The 21417-nt window shown below is 41.1% G+C and overlaps 2 protein-coding genes across 2 annotated transcripts; both read left to right on the forward strand.

Moving 5' to 3' along the window:
- The first annotated feature begins 2376 nt into the window (after positions 1–2376).
- LOC146623499 (ferric reductase 1-like) lies at positions 2377–5244 on the forward strand. Its single transcript, XM_085365948.1, has 6 exons — positions 2377–2393; positions 2450–2566; positions 3168–3226; positions 3344–3481; positions 5038–5069; positions 5155–5244. Exons 2-6 carry the CDS (start codon positions 2505–2507, stop codon positions 5242–5244), a joined length of 381 nt encoding a protein of 126 aa, XP_085222074.1. The 5' UTR covers positions 2377–2393; positions 2450–2504.
- An 11875-nt stretch (positions 5245–17119) lies between these two features.
- Positions 17120–20390, forward strand: LOC146623500 (ferric reductase 1-like). Its single transcript, XM_085365949.1, has 6 exons — positions 17120–17136; positions 17193–17309; positions 18317–18375; positions 18493–18630; positions 20184–20215; positions 20301–20390. Exons 2-6 carry the CDS (start codon positions 17248–17250, stop codon positions 20388–20390), a joined length of 381 nt encoding a protein of 126 aa, XP_085222075.1. The 5' UTR covers positions 17120–17136; positions 17193–17247.
- The last annotated feature ends 1027 nt before the right edge of the window (positions 20391–21417 follow it).

Consider the following 21417-nt stretch of genomic DNA (forward strand, 5'->3'; position numbering starts at 1 on the left):
CGAATCTGGCATTAATATCTGACATCACAACAGAGAGACGAATTTGGCATTGATATCTGACATCACAACAGAGAGAAGAATTTGGCATTAATATCTGACATCACAACAGAGAGACGAATTTGGCATTGATATTTGACATCACAACAGAGAGACGAATCTGGCATTGATATCTGACATCACAACAGAGAGACGAATCTGGCATTAATATCTGACATCACAACAGAGAGACGAATCTGGCATTGATATCTGACATCACAACAGAGAGACGAATCTGGCATTGATATTTGACATCACAACAGAGAGACGAATCTGGCATTAATATCTGACATCACAACAGAGAGACGAATCTGGCATTAATATTTGACATCACAACAGAGAGACGAATCTGGCATTAATATCTGACATCACAACAGAGAGACGAATCTGGCATTAATATCTGACATCACAACAGAGAGACGAATCTGGCATTGATATTTGACATCACAACAGAGAGACGAATTTGGCATTAATATCTGACATCACAACAGAGAGACGAATTTGGCATTGATATCTGACATCACAACAGAGAGAAGAATTTGGCATTGATATCTGACATCACAACAGAGAGACGAATCTGGCATTAATATCTGACATCACAACAGAGAGACGAATCTGGCATTGATATTTGACATCACAACAGAGAGACGAATCTGGCATTAATATCTGACATCACAACAGAGAGACGAATCTGGCATTAATATTTGACATCACAACAGAGAGACGAATTTGGCATTAATATTTGACATCACAACAGAGAGACGAATCTGGCATTAATATCTGACATCACAACAGAGAGACGAATTTGGCATTGATATCTGACATCACAACAGAGAGACGAATTTGGCATTAATATTTGACATCACAACAGAGAGACGAATCTGGCATTAATATCTGACATCACAACAGAGAGACGAATCTGGCATTGATATTTGACATCACAACAGAGAGACGAATCTGGCATTAATATTTGACATCACAACAGAGAGACGAATCTGGCATTAATATCTGACATCACAACAGAGAGACGAATCTGGCATTGATATTTGACATCACAACAGAGAGACTGGATGTCAATGTCAGAAAGATGACTGTGATGTCAGAACCCTCTAAATCTTGTAATTTACAGATGGTAAATGGCCTGTATTTGCATAGCACTTTACTAGTCCCTAAGGACCCCAAAGCACTTTACACATCCAGTCATCCACCCATTCACACACTGGTGATGGCAGCTACATTGTAGCCACAGCCACCCTGGGGCGCACTGACAGAGATATTTAATTCCAAATGATTTGACTGCATCATTGCGTCTTTGAGTTATGACCCAAACTCTCTATCAACTTTGTGAATAAATTCACGTCCCCCTGTGACCTCATAATTACACCACAGTTCAGATGGCATGAATGAGTCATGAGGTCACACCAACAGTGACAACATCAGCAGTGACATCACTAAAGTTGCCAGGTGAGTCCATAAATAGAACCCGTGACGTGGAGCAGGTACCGCCGTTTTGGACAATGCCACGACGCAGGTATAGACGCAGACATGCGAGGTCTTCTCGCCCCGTTCGCAGACACAAGAGACCCCACAAGGCCTCGGGTGTCCGCAGACGTGGGAGAAGATACCGTCGCAGACATTAGACAATCTCAATAAACATGTAGGATGAACATCAAAACTTTGGTCCAATCAAGTTTTTTTTAGATAACATATGTTGTTGTTGTTCTGTGTGTGTTTGTTATCAATGTTGTGGAAAAAAGTTAAGCTTAGTAAGCCATCAAGCACTGATCACTCGTAGAAGAGCACCAATAGGAGACAGAACTAATTAGAAGGTGTTATTATTCAGTCTGTACATCGAATAGAAGGCACTAACCACAAGGTGATCTTCAATTCATCTCTGTGTGAATGTGAACGGGGCGAGAAGACCCCCACTAACTGCATGTCCCTAGACTGTGGGAGGAAGCTCGAGAGAACATCCAGACTCCACACAAAGACCCCGGCCTGATGAGGCTAGGGTCCTGAGTTCGATACCCTAAACTGAACGCAGGACAGAGGAAGGGATGGGTGATGTTCATGTGTGCCCAGGTGTATGATGTGGCTCTTTGTCTGTGACTGGTTGGCTGTCCCAGCCCTGGCCCTTCATGTATTTCAGTAATGTCCTTTTCTCCCGTCTCGTTTCCATGTTTTTCCCTTGTGACCCATTCCTTCTGTCACGTGTGTTTCCCCCCCAGCCATCATGTTCTGCTTGTGCTTAGTTATGTCCATGTCTTATCTCCTCCAGTCTGCAAGTTGCATCCACAGGCAAGATTAATATACCCCTTCAAAGTGTTTTTTTTTTCTTTTCTCTTGATATTCATTAAGCACTCTTTAGTTGTGTGTTTCAGCTCTCAGACTGATATTTATGCCCCATGATTAGCACTGTTAATGTGTTTGGTATCCAGGGAGCACATCCAGTGTTGGGGTGCCTGGTTATGATCCTCTCACTCATCCAGCCCATCGGGGCCTTGCTGCGCTGCGGACCACAACATCACCTGTATGTATCCATCTGTGTGTGTTTAATTAATATACTATATCATGCCTATACACATTTAAGAATACTCTGTTCAAATATTATTTAAAAAAAAATTAAAAATGGCCTCACTTTTTTTTTCTCTACAATTATTTAACAAATTTTGAAAACACGATAAACCAAAGGAATGGGGCAGTACATGCTTAATGACTAAATGCACTGCTCACGCGGCAAAGTGAGGTTATAAAGTTATTTGATAACCCTAAGAGTTGTATTCATACTTCAGCCATAAAAGTTTTTAAAATTTCAAACTTTTGCAAAGTGTAGCCTGCATGTGCTTTATCAGAGCACACTTTCACACTGAAACACCAAGTAGGAAACTAATTTGCACATGACTCGTGAAAGTTATTCCTTCCTCTTAGTAATAATGGTACTTTTAATAAATATAGCCTGGTTGTAGCTTTGGAGGCCAGACTCAGTAAATGAAATATTTAAGTGAAATATAGATTTAGTAAAATTGTATGTTCAGTAATGATACTTGTTTTCATAAATTGGATGCAGGAGAAATCTTAGACAAGAACTTCAGAAGCTGATGATTTTATAGTTCTTCTCTTTTCTTTGATAGGAGGTATCTGTTCAACTGGACACATTTTTTAAATGCGGTGGTAATAAAATCTATAGCTGGTAAGCTTGTGTTTTACTTCATTCTACCATCTTGCATATATGCTAACATTTTCAATAGCAGACACACTGTCACCCATGCTGCTCGTCTTAAAATGCCTGCTTCTTTGTGTCACACAGTGGCAGCCATATTTACAGGCCTGGACAGGATTGACAGTGATGATGGGTGGCTATTGAAAGTGATGGGTGGCTTCTTTGCCTGGGAAGTTCTCTTCATCATCATTTTGGAGGTCCATGATTGGGTAGTTAAACACAGAGGTAAGCCTTTTTTTTTGCATTTCAGTGATGAAGGAAAAAATCATCACTACCCATATACACTTTAATGACAAAAACCAATCTAGACCCAACAGTCCATTTGCACGGTGAAGAGCCACCTGATCAGTTCAGCAGCATTTAGCTGACTGAGCGAAGAGTATAACCCCTGTACACCTCAGAATGTGGTTGGATGGGTAAAATAAACAGCACTGTATCACAAGATTTTCTGTGTATAACACAGCAGCATCAAATATTTGTCACGGTACGGCATGGCACACCGTGGAAGGAGTGGGGAAGGAGGACCCAGGCGCGGTGCTCTACGTATAGACAGTGTTTATTTACAGAGGGTGATATCAAACAACAATAAATCCCCGTGTTTCTCCCCAGACTCCCGTGTCGTGTCCTCCAAGTGCTCTCTGCTCCCGTGTCTGCACTCCCGGTGCTCGCTGCTCCTTAAGCCTTCCACGCTCCTCCTGCGGGAAACAATAGCGGCAGCAGTCAGGACACTGAACAATGGCAGGCATACACTACACGACCAAAACCTAAACTGGGTAACTAACGTGGAGTCCCAAGCAATGATCCCGCGTCGGTGGGAGCTCCAAGACTCTCTTAAGTAGCTCCCCCGACGAGGCCTGATCAGCAGCAGGTGTGTGGCTTCGGGTGTGGCCAGTCCCCTTGCAGGGCCACACCCTCCAGGCCTGACGCCGCCTATAAACAAGTGCTCAGCCACCCACACACACATATACACAAGCACAGGGAAGGGGGAGCAACACCAAAATACACAGCAATAATAATAATAATAATAATAATATAATACATGACTGCTCAGGGATCCTGGGTCGCCCAGTCCCAGGACCCTGACAATATTGGTATTTATGAATTGATGAGTGAAAACGCGTAAGAATGTCTCAATGGTAGTCTGCTGGAACAAAAGCTGTTACACTTTAACTGTGCTGAAGTACAGCGACAAAGGAATCTTTATCTTTCGATTTATTAAATGCATGAAAATACTCTGGGAATACTATACACGAAGGCTCAGCTCATGCACCACCAACCTAATGTTATCAGAGAGAACTTGCATTGAAATGTCTCAACTGAGACTATCCAATTTTGGACACGTGTAGTTTGACAATGCTGTGGCTCAATGTGTGGCTCAGTCACACAAATTATTAAAAAAAAATATGATCACAACCTCTTTGTGTCTACAAAAACTGGTTAATGTTTGGTGATTTTTAAAAAATGTTTTACCCCCCCGTGCCGCACACACTTTCCATGACCAATGGCAACTTGACATGCTAAATGTTTACATAGAGCTTCCAGCACATTGTTATCGTTCTGAAAGTTGTTGTTTTTTTGTTTTTTTTCAATCACCACAACTACTCAACTCGACTCAATTTTATTTAAATTGATTTCAAATTGTTCTTCTTCTGTTAAAGCTTAAAACTAATATCATAACTCAACCTGTATAAATAAAATGATTAAAAACATAGCTGACTGCTTTAGTTCACTTCAGTTAATGTGCCCTGCAATATTTCACTGTTCTTTGCTCTGGGTTTCAGATGATACTGCTGATCAAATGGAATCAGCATTGGTAAGCTGAAAGAAATATAAAAGCAAGCAATCACTGATTGCCACAAGATGGAGTATTTCTAATATAATTTTACTTTTTTTGTCAGGTCAAAGGTGACAGTTGCCTGATCGCTGTGTACCTTCTGGGAAACCTTTGCTTTTTGGTGGCACTTCTGGTTGGAATTGGAGAAAAATGAGCAGCAGCAGAATCTTCCAGAGTGTTTCCCTGTAGTTTTGTTGAATTTTATCATCAATTTTAACATACTTGATGAGAGACTGCACTGGAAATTCAGACCCACTGATGCATCAGTTGGCGAATCCTGGAAAGTTTCTCAGTAATGTCTTTAAAAAATATTACTTATGTTTTTTTTCTCTTTTGCTTTTAGTTGATAATTAAGGTGTACTTTCAATCAGCATTCAATTTCACTGGGCCAAGCATTACTGTCGTGTGTGTGTGTGTGTGTGTGTGTATAATATGTCTCACAGTTGCAAAGAAAGAAGTAGTTTCAGTCGCCTTTAGCCTCCACTCTGGCTGCCAGGTAAACCAGTTTCATTTTACAAGCTGGTTACATTTTTTAAGCCAAACAGCAATTTTGTATTAAAAAGTACTTTTAACAATTTTTCCTTTTACATTTTTAAATCAGGTCAACTCGACCCACATCATAATGGGAGGGTTAAAGCCCTTTTCACACATTAACATCTGTTAATATGACAGCATCTATGTATGAATCTGCACCTTTGTCACTTTCATTTGAAAAAGAAAAACTGTCATTGATTCAGCTCCTGAACTTCCCATTTAATGTACATTTTTTCATATATTTCTAATAATCTTGCTGTCAATAACAACTGACAATAAGACAACAAATTTTTAACTTCATTAAATTGAAAATTATGTATGTCAGTGTAGTAGTGTTAAATGCTTACCAGGTTCAGATGCAAATGAAGAAACTCCACTCAGGCAAGTCTGCTGGACCAGATGGAGTGAGTCCCCTCAAGGCCTGTGCCCCCCAGCTTTGTGGAGTCTTCCATAAACTGTTCATGCTGAGTCTGAAGAGGGTCCCAGTGCTGTGGAAGACATCAAGCCTCGTCCCTGTACCAAAGACGCCACGTCCCAGTGGCCCCCAGGATTACAGGCCTGTGACACTGACCTCCCACATCATGAAGACCCTGGAAAGGCTCATCCTGGACCAGATCTCACCCATTGTCAGACCACATCAGGATCCCATTCAATTTGCTTACCAGCCCCGTCTCACAGGACGCCATCATCTATCTGCTCAATCGTGTCTACATCCACCCGGACCAGCCGGCGAGCACTGTGAGGTTCATGTTTTTTTTACTTTTCCAGTGCTTGGTGATAAGCTAACAGCGATGCAGGGGGATGCTTCTCTAGTGTCCTGGATTGTTGATTACCTGACAGGAAGACCACAATATGTGCGTCTTCCACATTGTGTGTCTGACAAGGTAATCAGCAACACAGGAGCACCATAAGGGACCATCCTCTCCCCCTTCCTCTTCACCCTCTACACCACAGACTTCAGCTGCTGCACAGAGACCTGCATCTTCAGAAGTTTTGATGTAAATTTGTAAGTTTTGATGTAAGTAAATTTGCGGTCAATTTAGACTCAATTCAAAATCTCCTACTTGGGACGAACACTAAATGTAAATAGCTGACTTTCTAAATAAACCTATCCATCTTTGCAAGGTCAATTTTTGCTTTCACTAAATTCCAAATGTTTAGCCATAATTAGCTTAGCTGTCCTACTCTTGTTACTGCTCTTTCCTACTGCTGTTACAATCAAATGAACATCTCTGCAAAGATAAATTAGCTGAGACCTTAGGTTGATGGTAGTTACTAGCAAACACAGAAACGTACATACACTATATAGTACAGTTCTATGATACATCACCAAATAGAACAATTTGTGGCAATGCAGACAAGCAGAGAAACAGTTTAATTAGTTGAATTTGTTCACTTGATCGGAGGTGTGTTTCCTGCAGATATACAACATCGGATCTCAATGATTTTAAATGAGTAAAAGCCCTTGTGCGTTTAACCGGATTATTTATACCTTTAACATTCCAGCTTATAAAACGAAGAGCAGATGACTTTGCGAGCTTGCCATTCAGGTACCAAAATGCAGGTGCAGAAAAAATATGTCCCAACCTCTGGAATAATAAATCTTTCGTGCTTGAATCGATACGGTCCAATATCGTCTTTTCAGAGCTAGCAATAGCTCTCATAATCTCACTCATGTCATGGGGTGGTGCCTCCGGTCTGTCCTCAGCATGGTCCTGTCAGGATCTGACGGCGCCCTGACCGGTCGACCTGCCAGTGTGTGTATATCTGTGTGCGTGTGTGTTGCATCTTCAAAAAATAAAAATACAATAACTGAGCCTTACACCGGAGTATCGTTGCACTGGTTTACTGAACCTTACTTTCAGGGCATGTACAGAACATGAGCATCCATTTTCTACTGCCTCCTACAGGACACACACTTCTTCCACTTCCTTACACATTAATGTAACACAGAACTAATACTGCCTCTCCTGGCATTACCATTGTAACAACACATTCATTCTGTTTCTTTCAGAAGAATAACAGGAACTTAGGATGTAGGTATCTATGAATAATAACTATTATGTATACTCATATATTTATATAACCACTTATATCTTGCGATACCACAGTGTGAAAATGTCTCTCCTATCGCCCTGTCTTCCCCTCCGGCTCCGCTGTGATGTGCTAGGAGGTAACCTAGCAACAGGCTACCTCCGACCCGGAAGTGCTGTCGCCCGGAGCTGCCGCACCTGCAGTCAATCCACCAGCTGCTGCCAATCAACTAGTAGCAGGGCTACTTAATGGTGTGGCTGAGCGACAGACAGCGCTGGAGTATTGCACTAAGCCTGGTAGTGTTTTTGAGTCGCTAACGTTATTGAAGTGCTGTCTGATCTTCGTACTCATTCTGCTGTCGTGTGTGTGTGTGTTCACCCAGGGATTGACGGAGGATTTACGGACACTAAGGAAGCACTTGGAGGAGAGACGGGCACTCACTACCACGCACGGGCTTACACGGAAGGAGGGACGCACTATCACCATTGTTGCACATTTGAGCTGTTGTCACCTTGCTGCACTGTAAATAAATGCACTGTCATTATTTCTGAGCTCCGCGCCTGAGTCCACTCTTTAACAACCGTGACAGGTCCGAGGCTTTTGCGGCCTGCTCTTTCCCCGATCTAGTTTTGCTCATATGTCGTACACCGTAGCCTTGAAGATGTAAAAAGTGCCTCAGAGCAGCACACGGGCGTGTTATCGTACTGTTGTTAAAAGTTCGTTAGTTTTGGAGCAATGGAATTATGAAACAAGTTAGTCCATTGAGGAGCCCTGTACAACACGTCTTCACATGGCTACCAGACACGCCCCCCGTCATTTTGTTATTATTCAATTCAGAACTGCCCAGACCAGACACAGTGACGTTTCACCAGAATCCCTTTGATCTCTGGTCTTCTTTATGACATCAGCACACGAAAACCTATAAATAGGGGAGAGGTTCTCACTCTTGTCAGTCTTTCAAAGAGAGTGGAAGAATTCACTAGGCAGGAAACTACTGGAAACTTGCGTTTCTGACACAGTTGACGGTATTTTTAAAAAATCTTTTAGTTGGTACAGAGATTTAGCATCAACTTCAATTTGAAATATGAGTCTGTCAAATCCTGTTGTATGCAACATGAGAGCCGAGAACGAAAAACTTAAACAGCAAATCAAAGAGCTGAAAAATGAGAATAAAACTCTCAAACAACAAAACTCTACCATACGTGACCTTAAAGTCGAGAACGCCGACCTTAAGGAGCAAAAAAGAGAGCTCATAAATGAGAACAAGATTCTCCAAAAAAACATTGAAGTTCTCTTCAAACGAAGTGGGTTCTCTAAAAACAAGAGGAAAAGAGACCTGCAACTAGAGAATGAAACAATTCACTTCAAAATTCAAGAGCTGGAATATTGGAACCAAATTCTAAAGGATTTAAACAGCTCCAAAACCAAAGAGATCCAGCAACAGAAAGAGGTGATGCAGGAAATGGAGGCAGAAATCAGAGAGTTGCAAAGCAGCAAGACAGGCTTGGTTATAAAAGTGGGAGACATGGAAAAGGACAACCAGTCTTTAAGAGAGGAAAATGATGTGACGGTAAAACGCATGTGTGAGCTGAAAAGGGACTTTGAAAAGGAAAAAGATGACATGCAACAGGAAATACAGGCTGTTAAAACTGAGCTCCATCAGGCAAACACAGCCTTTAAAGAGTTACAAGAGAGTGAAGAAAGAAAAAGGATCATGAATGAGGAAAACAAAACAACGGACAGTGAACAGCTCAGACAGACCCTGGAACGCCAATGCTTTGCACATGAAATTGACATATTGAGGCGGCATAACGAACTTCTTGAACAGGACCTCCAGGAGCTTTCCAAAAGGAGTGGTGATTCTCAAAAAGAACTGAAACCACACGATGAGGGTGTGAAAGGAGAATCACGGATCTCCAAAGCCACTGAGAAAGACTCCCAACATGATTTTGAAGTGACCAACAGAGAAAAGGAGTTGTTGTGCCATGAATTTGAGGAAATGAAAAGAGAGCTTGAAGAGGTCAAGAAAAATCTGTATGATTCACAGGAAGAACATAACAATCTGATAAACAACTACGATGTCCAAGTTGACATACTCAAACAACAAAATAAGGCCTTAGAAAATACGGTTAGTGACCTTACCAAAAAGATGTGGAATGGACGGGAAGCGATGAGACAAATGGAAAAGAACTTTCAAGAACAAAGGAAGCTACTCGAAAATCTCCGAGGAGAATTCGAGGAAATTTAGCACAACTACGACTTTGGCCCTCCCTATTAAACCTGGTTAACGCAGGTTCAATAGGGCTATAACTTAGACAATGGAAGTTCATTTGATTTAATTGGCCCAAAATGAGTGACTGCACCCAGACACTCAGTAGCAAAAGAATTACAGAGATTCAAGAGAGAAAACTGTTTCTGCATAGACTCCTATAGTACTGCAAGTCGTGTCATCGCTTGGTGTCCTGCATAGAGTGCAGGTTTAAGGTATCTACGTATCTTTCAGAATTAGAAGCTATGCTGCGTCAGGGGTTATAACAGCTGTGCCCCCCCCCCAACCGGTCGAGGCAGATGGCCGCCCCTCACTGAGCCTGGTTCTGCCGAAAGTTTCTTCCTGTTAAAAGGGAGTTTTTCTTTCCCACCGTCACCAAGTCTAAGGAGCTTGGAGAAAAGCGCCTGGACTTCTTTAACTTAAAGAAGTCCAGGCGCTTTTCTTTCCAAGCTCCTTAGACTACTATGGCCTTGATGACTGATAACCTTCACAGACACTGTCATCAAGGGTTTGCTCACAGGGGATCATCTGATTGTTGGGGGGTTTTCTCTCTTATATTGTATGGTCTTTACCTTACAATATAAACAGCCGAGAAGCGGCTATTTTTGCGATCCGGTGCTTTAGAAATACATCTTAGCTGAACTGAACTCCATAACATCTGGACCGAAATGCCTACACACAACGGTAGGCATTTCAATCAAGAGCTCTGTCCAAAACGTTCAATGACAAGCATCAGCACCAGGATTGTTTTTTAGCTCACCAACAGTTCATGTTCCCTACCCATTTTTTATTGTAACTGCAACTTTGTAAGACTGGGTTGGGAGATGTTCTTGTGGTGAGCTTTTATTTACATAATTGGTTTCTTTAATAGTGAAATAAAATAAATTTGTATAACTGGAAACAGCGTTCTCCTGTGTGATTATCACATTGTATTCTTTAAACCATATAACAGAATATATAATATATATAATTTACTCATAGTAATATTAATATCTAATGTGATTGAGTTTCCTTATCTCTACTTATGTGCTGATGTGTTCACTGAGGCCATTGTATGGTCCATTTTGGCTGCATTTCCATGTTTTAAACATGAAATTTCCTTATTTAAAGGGTGTCTCATGTATCTCTTATGCAGAAATATGTGTTGCCTAGCTGGACAAATGTAGCACAGGTCTACTATTATTGGTCACGTGTGTTTTCCCCCCCAGCCATCATGTTCTGTTTGTGCTTAGTTATGTCCATGTCTTATCTCCTGTCCCCTTTTCCCTCTGTATGTATTCACAGTGTACGTGTTCCTCGTCGGTTCGTCATGCTAAGTCTGCGTGTCTTATTCCGTCATGTGTCATGTATCACTCCAAATCTCACTGACTTTAACTAATAATAACTGTTTGCTGAGTGTTATGTCTAAAAGGTATTGCACAATCGCCTCTAGTAGAGGATCAGGTTTGTTTTCCACTGATAATGGATTTTAACATGACTGACCAATGATTGTGGAGCACGTCAATGTAGGATCTTATAAATACAACGAGCAAACTTAAATGTTTTAAAATGTTCAAAAAATTAATGTATTATATTTCTGAAGTATGACGGAAGGAAAAAGTTAAATTTTTTTCATATTTTAAAAAAAAATCCATGGGTTTAATGGGTCCATCATCACTATATTGAGGGCCTTGTATAATAGCCCAACTGAAAAAGTAAAGATTAACGGTGAACTTTCAGATGCTTTCAAGCTTGAAAGGTCCACAAGACAAGGATGCCCACTGAGTCCACTCTTATTTGCTATTTTTATAGAGCCATTGGCTGAAAGGATTAGGCAGAATGGTAACATAAAAGGGATTAATATCACTGGAAGTGAGCAGAAATTGGCCTTGTTTGCAGATGACATTTTGGTTTACTTATCAAAACCTACCGAATCACTTATGGAGCTCATGTCAGTGTTAAAGGAGTATGGGCTATACTCGGGATATAAATTGAATATACAAAAAACACAAGTTCTTAGTAGCTTTTATAGCCCTCCCCAGAATCTGCTCAACAAATACAAACTAAGCTGGGACAAAAGAACTATCAAATATCTGGGCATAAACTTATCAATGGATATAACTAGCTTGGAAGAAATCAACTACCCCCTACTTAAAAAAGATATCATGCTAAATATTAGCAGATGGTCTATCTAAGCATTTCTTCTAGAGTGGACATCATAAAAATGAATATGCTCCCAAAGATATTAAACTTATTCCAGTCTGTTTCTATAGAAAACCCTGATAGATACTTTGTAGAGTGGGATAGGACCCTCTCAAGATTTATATGGGCGGGTAAAAAGCCAAGAGTTAAGTTCAAAACACTTCAGCTTCCCAAAGATAAAGGAGGATTAGGCATCCCTTGCCTACAGGATTACTACAGGGCAACACAAATAAGAAATCTGGTGGGCTGGTGTAAACCCGGATACTGTTCAACAGAGAGACGAATCTGGCATTGATATCTGACATCACAACAGAGAGACGAATCTGGCATTGATATCTGACATCACAACAGAGAGACGAATCTGGCATTAATATCTGACATCACAACAGACAGACGAATCTGGCATTAATATCTGACATCACAACAGAGAGACGAATCTGGCATTGATATCTGACATCACAACAGAGAGACGAATCTGGCATTGATATCTGACATCACAACAGAGAGACGAATCTGGCATTAATATTTGACATCACAACAGAGAGACGAATCTGGCATTAATATCTGACATCACAACAGAGAGACAACTCTGGCATTAATATCTGACATCACAACAGAGAGACGAATCTGGCATTGATATCTGACATCACAACAGAGAGACGAATCTGGCATTAATATCTGACATCACAACAGAGAGACGAATCTGGCATTAATATTTGACATCACAACAGAGAGACGAATCTGGCATTAATATCTGACATCACAACAGAGAGACAACTCTGGCATTAATATCTGACATCACAACAGAGAGACGAATCTGGCATTGATATCTGACATCACAACAGAGAGACGAATCTGGCATTAATATCTGACATCACAACAGAGAGACAACTCTGGCATTAATATCTGACATCACAACAGAGAGACGAATCTGGCATTGATATCTGACATCACAACAGAGAGACGAATCTGGCATTGATATCTGACATCACAACAGAGAGACGAATCTGGCATTAATATCTGACATCACAACAGAGAGACGAATCTGGCATTAATATCTGACATCACAACAGAGAGACGAATCTGGCATTGATATCTGACATCACAACAGAGAGACGAATCTGGCATTGATATCTGACATCACAACAGAGAGACGAATCTGGCATTAATATCTGACATCACAACAGAGAGACGAATCTGGCATTGATATCTGACATCACAACAGAGAGACGAATCTGGCATTGATATCTGACATCACAACAGAGAGACGAATCTGGCATTGATATTTGACATCACAACAGAGAGACGAATCTGGCATTAATATCTGACATCACAACAGAGAGACGAATCTGGCATTGATATCTGACATCACAACAGAGAGACGAATCTGGCATTAATATCTGACATCACAACAGAGAGACGAATCTGGCATTAATATCTGACATCACAACAGAGAGACGAATCTGGCATTAATATCTGACATCACAACAGAGAGACGAATCTGGCATTAATATCTGACATCACAACAGAGAGACGAATCTGGCATTAATATCTGACATCACAACAGAGAGACGAATCTGGCATTAATATCTGACATCACAACAGAGAGACGAATCTGGCATTAATATCTGACATCACAACAGAGAGACGAATCTGGCATTAATATCTGACATCACAACAGAGAGACGAATCTGGCATTGATATTTGACATCACAACAGAGAGACGAATCTGGCATTAATATCTGACATCACAACAGAGAGACGAATCTGGCATTGATATCTGACATCACAACAGAGAGACGAATCTGGCATTGATATCTGACATCACAACAGAGAGACGAATCTGGCATTAATATCTGACATCACAACAGAGAGACGAATCTGGCATTGATATCTGACATCACAACAGAGAGACGAATCTGGCATTAATATCTGACATCACAACAGAGAGACGAATCTGGCATTGATATCTGACATCACAACAGAGAGACGAATCTGGCATTAATATCTGACATCACAACAGAGAGACGAATCTGGCATTAATATCTGACATCACAACAGAGAGACAACTCTGGCATTGATATCTGACATCACAACAGAGAGACGAATCTGGCATTAATATCTGACATCACAACAGAGAGACGAATCTGGCATTAATATCTGACATCACAACAGAGAGACGAATCTGGCATTGATATCTGACATCACAACAGAGAGACGAATCTGGCATTAATATCTGACATCACAACAGAGAGACGAATCTGGCATTAATATCTGACATCACAACAGAGAGACGAATCTGGCATTAATATCTGACATCACAACAGAGAGACGAATCTGGCATTGATATCTGACATCACAACAGAGAGACGAATCTGGCATTGATATCTGACATCACAACAGAGAGACGAATCTGGCATTGATATCTGACATCACAACAGAGAGACGAATCTGGCATTAATATCTGACATCACAACAGAGAGACGAATCTGGCATTGATATCTGACATCACAACAGAGAGACAACTCTGGCATTAATATCTGACATCACAACAGAGAGACGAATCTGGCATTAATATCTGACATCACAACAGAGAGACGAATCTGGCATTAATATCTGACATCACAACAGAGAGACAACTCTGGCATTAATATCTGACATCACAACAGAGAGACGAATCTGGCATTAATATCTGACATCACAACAGAGAGACAACTCTGGCATTAATATCTGACATCACAACAGAGAGACGAATCTGGCATTAATATCTGACATCACAACAGAGAGACGAATCTGGCATTAATATCTGACATCACAACAGAGAGACGAATCTGGCATTGATATCTGACATCACAACAGAGAGACGAATCTGGCATTGATATCTGACATCACAACAGAGAGACGAATCTGGCATTGATATCTGACATCACAACAGAGAGACGAATCTGGCATTAATATCTGACATCACAACAGAGAGACGAATCTGGCATTAATATCTGACATCACAACAGAGAGACGAATCTGGCATTAATATCTGACATCACAACAGAGAGACGAATCTGGCATTGATATCTGACATCACAACAGAGAGACGAATCTGGCATTAATATCTGACATCACAACAGAGAGACGAATCTGGCATTAATATCTGACATCACAACAGAGAGACGAATCTGGCATTAATATCTGACATCACAACAGAGAGACGAATCTGGCATTAATATCTGACATCACAACAGAGAGACGAATCTGGCATTGATATCTGACATCACAACAGAGAGACGAATCTGGCATTAATATCTGACATCACAACAGAGAGACGAATCTGGCATTGATATTTGACATCACAACAGAGAGATGAATCTGGCATTAATATCTGACATCACAACAGAGAGACGAATCTGGCATTGATATCTGACATCACAACAGAGAGATGAATCTGGCATTAATATCTGACATCACAACAGAGAGACGAATCTGGCATTGATATCTGACATCACAACAGAGAGATGAATCTGGCATTGACATTTGACATCACAACAGAGAGACGAATCTGGCATTGATATTTGACATCACAACAGAGAGACGAATTTGGCATTAATATTTGACATCACAACAGAGAGACGAATCTGGCATTGATATCTGACATCACAACAGAGAGATGAATCTGGCATTAATATTTGACATCACAACAGAGAGACGAATCTGGCATTGATATTTGATATCACAACAGAGAGACTGGATGTCAATGTCAGAAAGATGACTGTGATGTCAGAACCCTCTAAATCTTGTAATTTACAGATGGTAAATGGCCTGTATTTGCATAGCGCTTTACTAGTCCCTAAGGACCCCAAAGCACTTTACACATCCAGTCATCCACCCATTCACACACTGGTGATGGCAGCTACATTGTAGCCACAGCCACCCTGGGGCGCACTGACAGAGATATTTAATTCCAAATGATTTGACTGCATCATTGCGTCTTTGAGTTATGACCCAAACTCTCTATCAACTTTGTGAATAAATTCACGTCCCCCTGTGACCTCATAATTACACCACAGTTCAGATGGCATGAATGAGTCATGAGGTCACACCAACAGTGACAACATCAGCAGTGACATCACTAAAGTTGCCAGGTGAGTCCATAAATAGAACCCGTGACGTGGAGCAGGTACCGCCGTTTTGGACAATGCCACGACGCAGGTATAGACGCAGACATGCGAGGTCTTCTCGCCCCGTTCGCAGACACAAGAGACCCCACAAGGCCTCGGGTGTCCGCAGACGTGGGAGAAGATACCGTCGCAGACATTAGACAATCTCAATAAACATGTAGGATGAACATCAAAACTTTGGTCCAATCAAGTTTTTTTTAGATAACATATGTTGTTGTTGTTCTGTGTGTGTTTGTTATCAATGTTGTGGAAAAAAGTTAAGCTTAGTAAGCCATCAAGCACTGATCACTCGTAGAAGAGCACCAATAGGAGACAGAACTATTTAGAAGGTGTTATTATTCAGTCTGTACATCGAATAGAAGGCACTAACCACAAGGTGATCTTCAATTCATCTCTGTGTGAATGTGAACGGGGCGAGAAGACCCCCACTAACTGCATGTCCCTAGACTGTGGGAGGAAGCTCGAGAGAACATCCAGACTCCACACAAAGACCCCGGCCTGATGAGGCTAGGGTCCTGAGTTCGATACCCTAAACTGAACGCAGGACAGAGGAAGGGATGGGTGATGTTCATGTGCGCCCAGGTGTATGATGTGGCTCTTTGTCTGTGACTGGTTGGCTGTCCCAGCCCTGGCCCTTCATGTATTTCAGTAATGTCCTTTTCTCCCGTCTCGTTTCCATGTTTTTCCCTTGTGACCCATTCCTTCTGTCACGTGTGTTTCCCCCCCAGCCATCATGTTCTGCTTGTGCTTAGTTATGTCCATGTCTTATCTCCTCCAGTCTGCAAGTTGCATCCACAGGCAAGATTAATATACCCCTTCAAAGTGTTTTTTTTTCTTTTCTCTTGATATTCATTAAGCACTCTTTAATTGTGTGTTTCAGCTCTCAGACTGATATTTATGCCCCATGATTAGCACTGTTAATGTGTTTGGTATCCAGGGAGCACATCCAGTGTTGGGGTGCCTGGTTATGATCCTCTCACTCATCCAGCCTATCGGGGCCTTGCTGCGCTGCGGACCACAACATCACCTGTATGTATCCATCTGTGTGTGTTTAATTAATATACTATATCATGCCTATACACATTTAAGAATACTCTGTTCAAATATTATTTAAAAAAAAATTAAAAATGGCCTCACTTTTTTTTTCTCTACAATTATTTAACAAATTTTGAAAACACGATAAACCAAAGGAATGGGGCAGTACATGCTTAATGACTAAATGCACTGCTCACGCGGCAAAGTGAGGTTATAAAGTTATTTGATAACCCTAAGAGTTGTATTCATACTTCAGCCATAAAAGTTTTTAAAATTTCAAACTTTTGCAAAGTGTAGCCTGCATGTGCTTTATCAATTCAATTCAATTCAATTCAATTTTATTTATATAGCGCCAAATCACAACAAAAGTCGCCTCAAGGCGCTTCATAGACACAGAGAAAAACCTAACAATCATATGACCCCCTATGAGCAAGCACTTTGGCGACAGTGGGAAGGAAAAACTCCCTTTTAACAGGAAGAAACCTCCGGCAGAACCAGGCTCAGGGAGGGGCGGCCATCTGCTGCGACCGGTTGGGGTGAGAGAAGGAAGACAGGATAAAGACATGCTGTGGAAGAGAGACAGAGGTTAATAACAGATATGATTCAATGCAGAGAGGTCTATTAATACATAGTGAGTGAGAAAGGTGACTGGAAAGGAAAAACTCAATGCATCATGGGAATCCCCCGGCAGCCTACATCTATTGCAGCATAACAAAGGGAGCACACTTTCACACTGAAACACCAAGTAGGAAACTAATTTGCACATGACTCGTGAAAGTTATTCCTTCCTCTTAGTAATAATGGTACTTTTAATAAATATAGCCTGGTTGTAGCTTTGGAGGCCAGACTCAGTAAATGAAATATTTTTTAAGTGAAATATAGATTTAGTAAAATTGTATGTTCAGTAATGATACTTGTTTTCATAAATTGGATGCAGGAGAAATCTTAGACAAGAACTTCAGAAGCTGATGATTTTATAGTTCTTCTCTTTTCTTTGATAGGAGGTATCTGTTCAACTGGACACATTTTTTAAATGCGGTGGTAATAAAATCTATAGCTGGTAAGCTTGTGTTTTACTTCATTCTACCATCTTGCATATATGCTAACATTTTCAATAGCAGACACACTGTCACCCATGCTGCTCGTCTTAAAATGCCTGCTTCTTTGTGTCACACAGTGGCAGCCATATTTACAGGCCTGGACAGGATTGACAGTGATGATGGGTGGCTATTGAAAGTGATGGGTGGCTTCTTTGCCTGGGAAGTTCTCTTCATCATCATTTTGGAGGTCCATGATTGGGTAGTTAAACACAGAGGTAAGCCTTTTTTTTTGCATTTCAGTGATGAAGGAAAAAATCATCACTACCCATATACACTTTAATGACAAAAACCAATCTAGACCCAACAGTCCATTTGCACGGTGAAGAGCCACCTGATCAGTTCAGCAGCATTTAGCTGACTGAGCGAAGAGTATAACCCCTGTACACCTCAGAATGTGGTTGGATGGGTAAAATAAACAGCACTGTATCACAAGATTTTCTGTGTATAACACAGCAGCATCAAATATTTGTCACGGTACGGCATGGCACACCGTGGAAGGAGTGGGGAAGGAGGACCCAGGCGCGGTGCTCTACGTATAGACAGTGTTTATTTACAGAGGGTGATATCAAACAACAATAAATCCCCGTGTTTCTCCCCAGACTCCCGTGTCGTGTCCTCCAAGTGCTCTCTGCTCCCGTGTCTGCACTCCCGGTGCTCGCTGCTCCTTAAGCCTTCCACGCTCCTCCTGCGGGAAACAATAGCGGCAGCAGTCAGGACACTGAACAATGGCAGGCATACACTACACGACCAAAACCTAAACTGGGTAACTAACGTGGAGTCCCAAGCAATGATCCCGCGTCGGTGGGAGCTCCAAGACTCTCTTAAGTAGCTCCCCCGACGAGGCCTGATCAGCAGCAGGTGTGTGGCTTCGGGTGTGGCCAGTCCCCTTGCAGGGCCACACCCTCCAGGCCTGACGCCGCCTATAAACAAGTGCTCAGCCACCCACACACACATATACACAAGCACAGGGAAGGGGGAGCAACACCAAAATACACAGCAATAATAATAATAATAATAATATAATACATGACTGCTCAGGGATCCTGGGTCGCCCAGTCCCAGGACCCTGACAATATTGGTATTTATGAATTGATGAGTGAAAACGCGTAAGAATGTCTCAATGGTAGTCTGCTGGAACAAAAGCTGTTACACTTTAACTGTGCTGAAGTACAGCGACAAAGGAATCTTTATCTTTCGATTTATTAAATGCATGAAAATACTCTGGGAATACTATACACGAAGGCTCAGCTCATGCACCACCAACCTAATGTTATCAGAGAGAACTTGCATTGAATTGTCTCAACTGAGACTATCCAATTTTGGACACGTGTAGTTTGACAATGCTGTGGCTCAATGTGTGGCTCAGTCACACAAATTATTAAAAAAAAATATGATCACAACCTCTTTGTGTCTACAAAAACTGGTTAATGTTTGGTGATTTTTAAAAAATGTTTTACCCCCCCGTGCCGCACACACTTTCCATGACCAATGGCAACTTGACATGCTAAATGTTTACATAGAGCTTCCAGCACATTGTTATCGTTCTGAAAGTTGTTGTTTTTTTGTTTTTTTTCAATCACCACAACTACTCAACTCGACTCAATTTTATTTAAATTGATTTCAAATTGTTCTTCTTCTGTTAAAGCTTAAAACTAATATCATAACTCAACCTGTATAAATAAAATGATTAAAAACATAGCTGACTGCTTTAGTTCACTTCAGTTAATGTGCCCTGCAATATTTCACTGTTCTTTGCTCTGGGTTTCAGATGATACTGCTGATCAAATGGAATCAGCATTGGTAAGCTGAAAGAAATATAAAAGCAAGCAATCACTGATTGCCACAAGATGGAGTATTTCTAATATAATTTTACTTTTTTTGTCAGGTCAAAGGTGACAGTTGCCTGATCGCTGTGTACCTTCTGGGAAACCTTTGCTTTTTGGTGGCACTTCTGGTTGGAATTGGAGAAAAATGAGCAGCAGCAGAATCTTCCAGAGTGTTTCCCTGTAGTTTTGTTGAATTTTATCATCAATTTTAACATACTTGATGAGAGACTGCACTGGAAATTCAGACCCACTGATGCATCAGTTGGCGAATCCTGGAAAGTTTCTCAGTAATGTCTTTAAAAAATATTACTTATGTTTTTTTTCTCTTTTGCTTTTAGTTGATAATTAAGGTGTACTTTCAATCAGCATTCAATTTCACTGGGCCAAGCATTACTGTCGTGTGTGTGTGTGTGTGTGTGTGTATAATATGTCTCACAGTTGCAAAGAAAGAAGTAGTTTCAGTCGCCTTTAGCCTCCACTCTGGCTGCCAGGTAAACCAGTTTCATTTTACAAGCTGGTTACATTTTTTAAGCCAAACAGCAATTTTGTATTAAAAAGTACTTTTAACAATTTTTCCTTTTACATTTTTAAATCAGGTCAACTCGACCCACATCATAATGGGAGGGTTAAAGCCCTTTTCACACATTAACATCTGTTAATATGACAGCATCTATGTATGAATCTGCACCTTTGTCACTTTCATTTGAAAAAAAAAAACTGTCATTGATTCAGCTCCTGAACTTCCCATTTAATGTACATTTTTTCATATATTTCTAATAATCTTGCTGTCAATAACAACTGACAATAAGACAACAAATTTTTAACTTCATTAAATTGAAAATTATGTATGTCAGTGTAGTAGTGTTAAATGCTTACCAGGTTCAGATGCAAATGAAGAAACTCCACTCAGGCAAGTCTGCTGGACCAGATGGAGTGAGTCCCCTCAAGGCCTGTGCCCCCCAGCTTTGTGGAGTCTTCCATAAACTGTTCATGCTGAGTCTGAAGAGGGTCCCAGTGCTGTGGAAGACATCAAGCCTCGTCCCTGTACCAAAGACGCCACGTCCCAGTGGCCCCCAGGATTACAGGCCTGTGACACTGACCTCCCACATCATGAAGACCCTGGAAAGGCTCATCCTGGACCAGATCTCACCCATTGTCAGACCACATCAGGATCCC

This window comes from Diplotaxodon limnothrissa, linkage group LG11, assembly GCF_057381915.1.
Source record: "Diplotaxodon limnothrissa isolate DT_005_m linkage group LG11, D_limnothrissa_male_GT1.1, whole genome shotgun sequence".
Classification (NCBI taxonomy): Eukaryota; Metazoa; Chordata; class Actinopteri; order Cichliformes; family Cichlidae; genus Diplotaxodon; species Diplotaxodon limnothrissa.

What these genes read in the sequence shown, in the direction of transcription:
- LOC146623499 (XM_085365948.1), top strand. Translation starts at nt 2,505, where the DNA reads ATGATCCTCTCACTCATCCAGCCCATCGGGGCCTTGCTGCGCTGCGGA. An exon ending in TGCGGACCACAACATCACCT is followed by an intron (nt 2,567 to 3,167) that starts GTATGTATCCAT and finishes TTTCTTTGATAG; the next exon opens with GAGGTATCTGTTCAACTGGA. An exon ending in ATCAAATGGAATCAGCATTG is followed by an intron (nt 5,070 to 5,154) that starts GTAAGCTGAAAG and finishes TTTTTTTGTCAG; the next exon opens with GTCAAAGGTGACAGTTGCCT.
- LOC146623500 (XM_085365949.1), top strand. Translation starts at nt 17,248, where the DNA reads ATGATCCTCTCACTCATCCAGCCTATCGGGGCCTTGCTGCGCTGCGGA. An exon ending in TGCGGACCACAACATCACCT is followed by an intron (nt 17,310 to 18,316) that starts GTATGTATCCAT and finishes TTTCTTTGATAG; the next exon opens with GAGGTATCTGTTCAACTGGA. An exon ending in GGTAATAAAATCTATAGCTG is followed by an intron (nt 18,376 to 18,492) that starts GTAAGCTTGTGT and finishes TGTGTCACACAG; the next exon opens with TGGCAGCCATATTTACAGGC.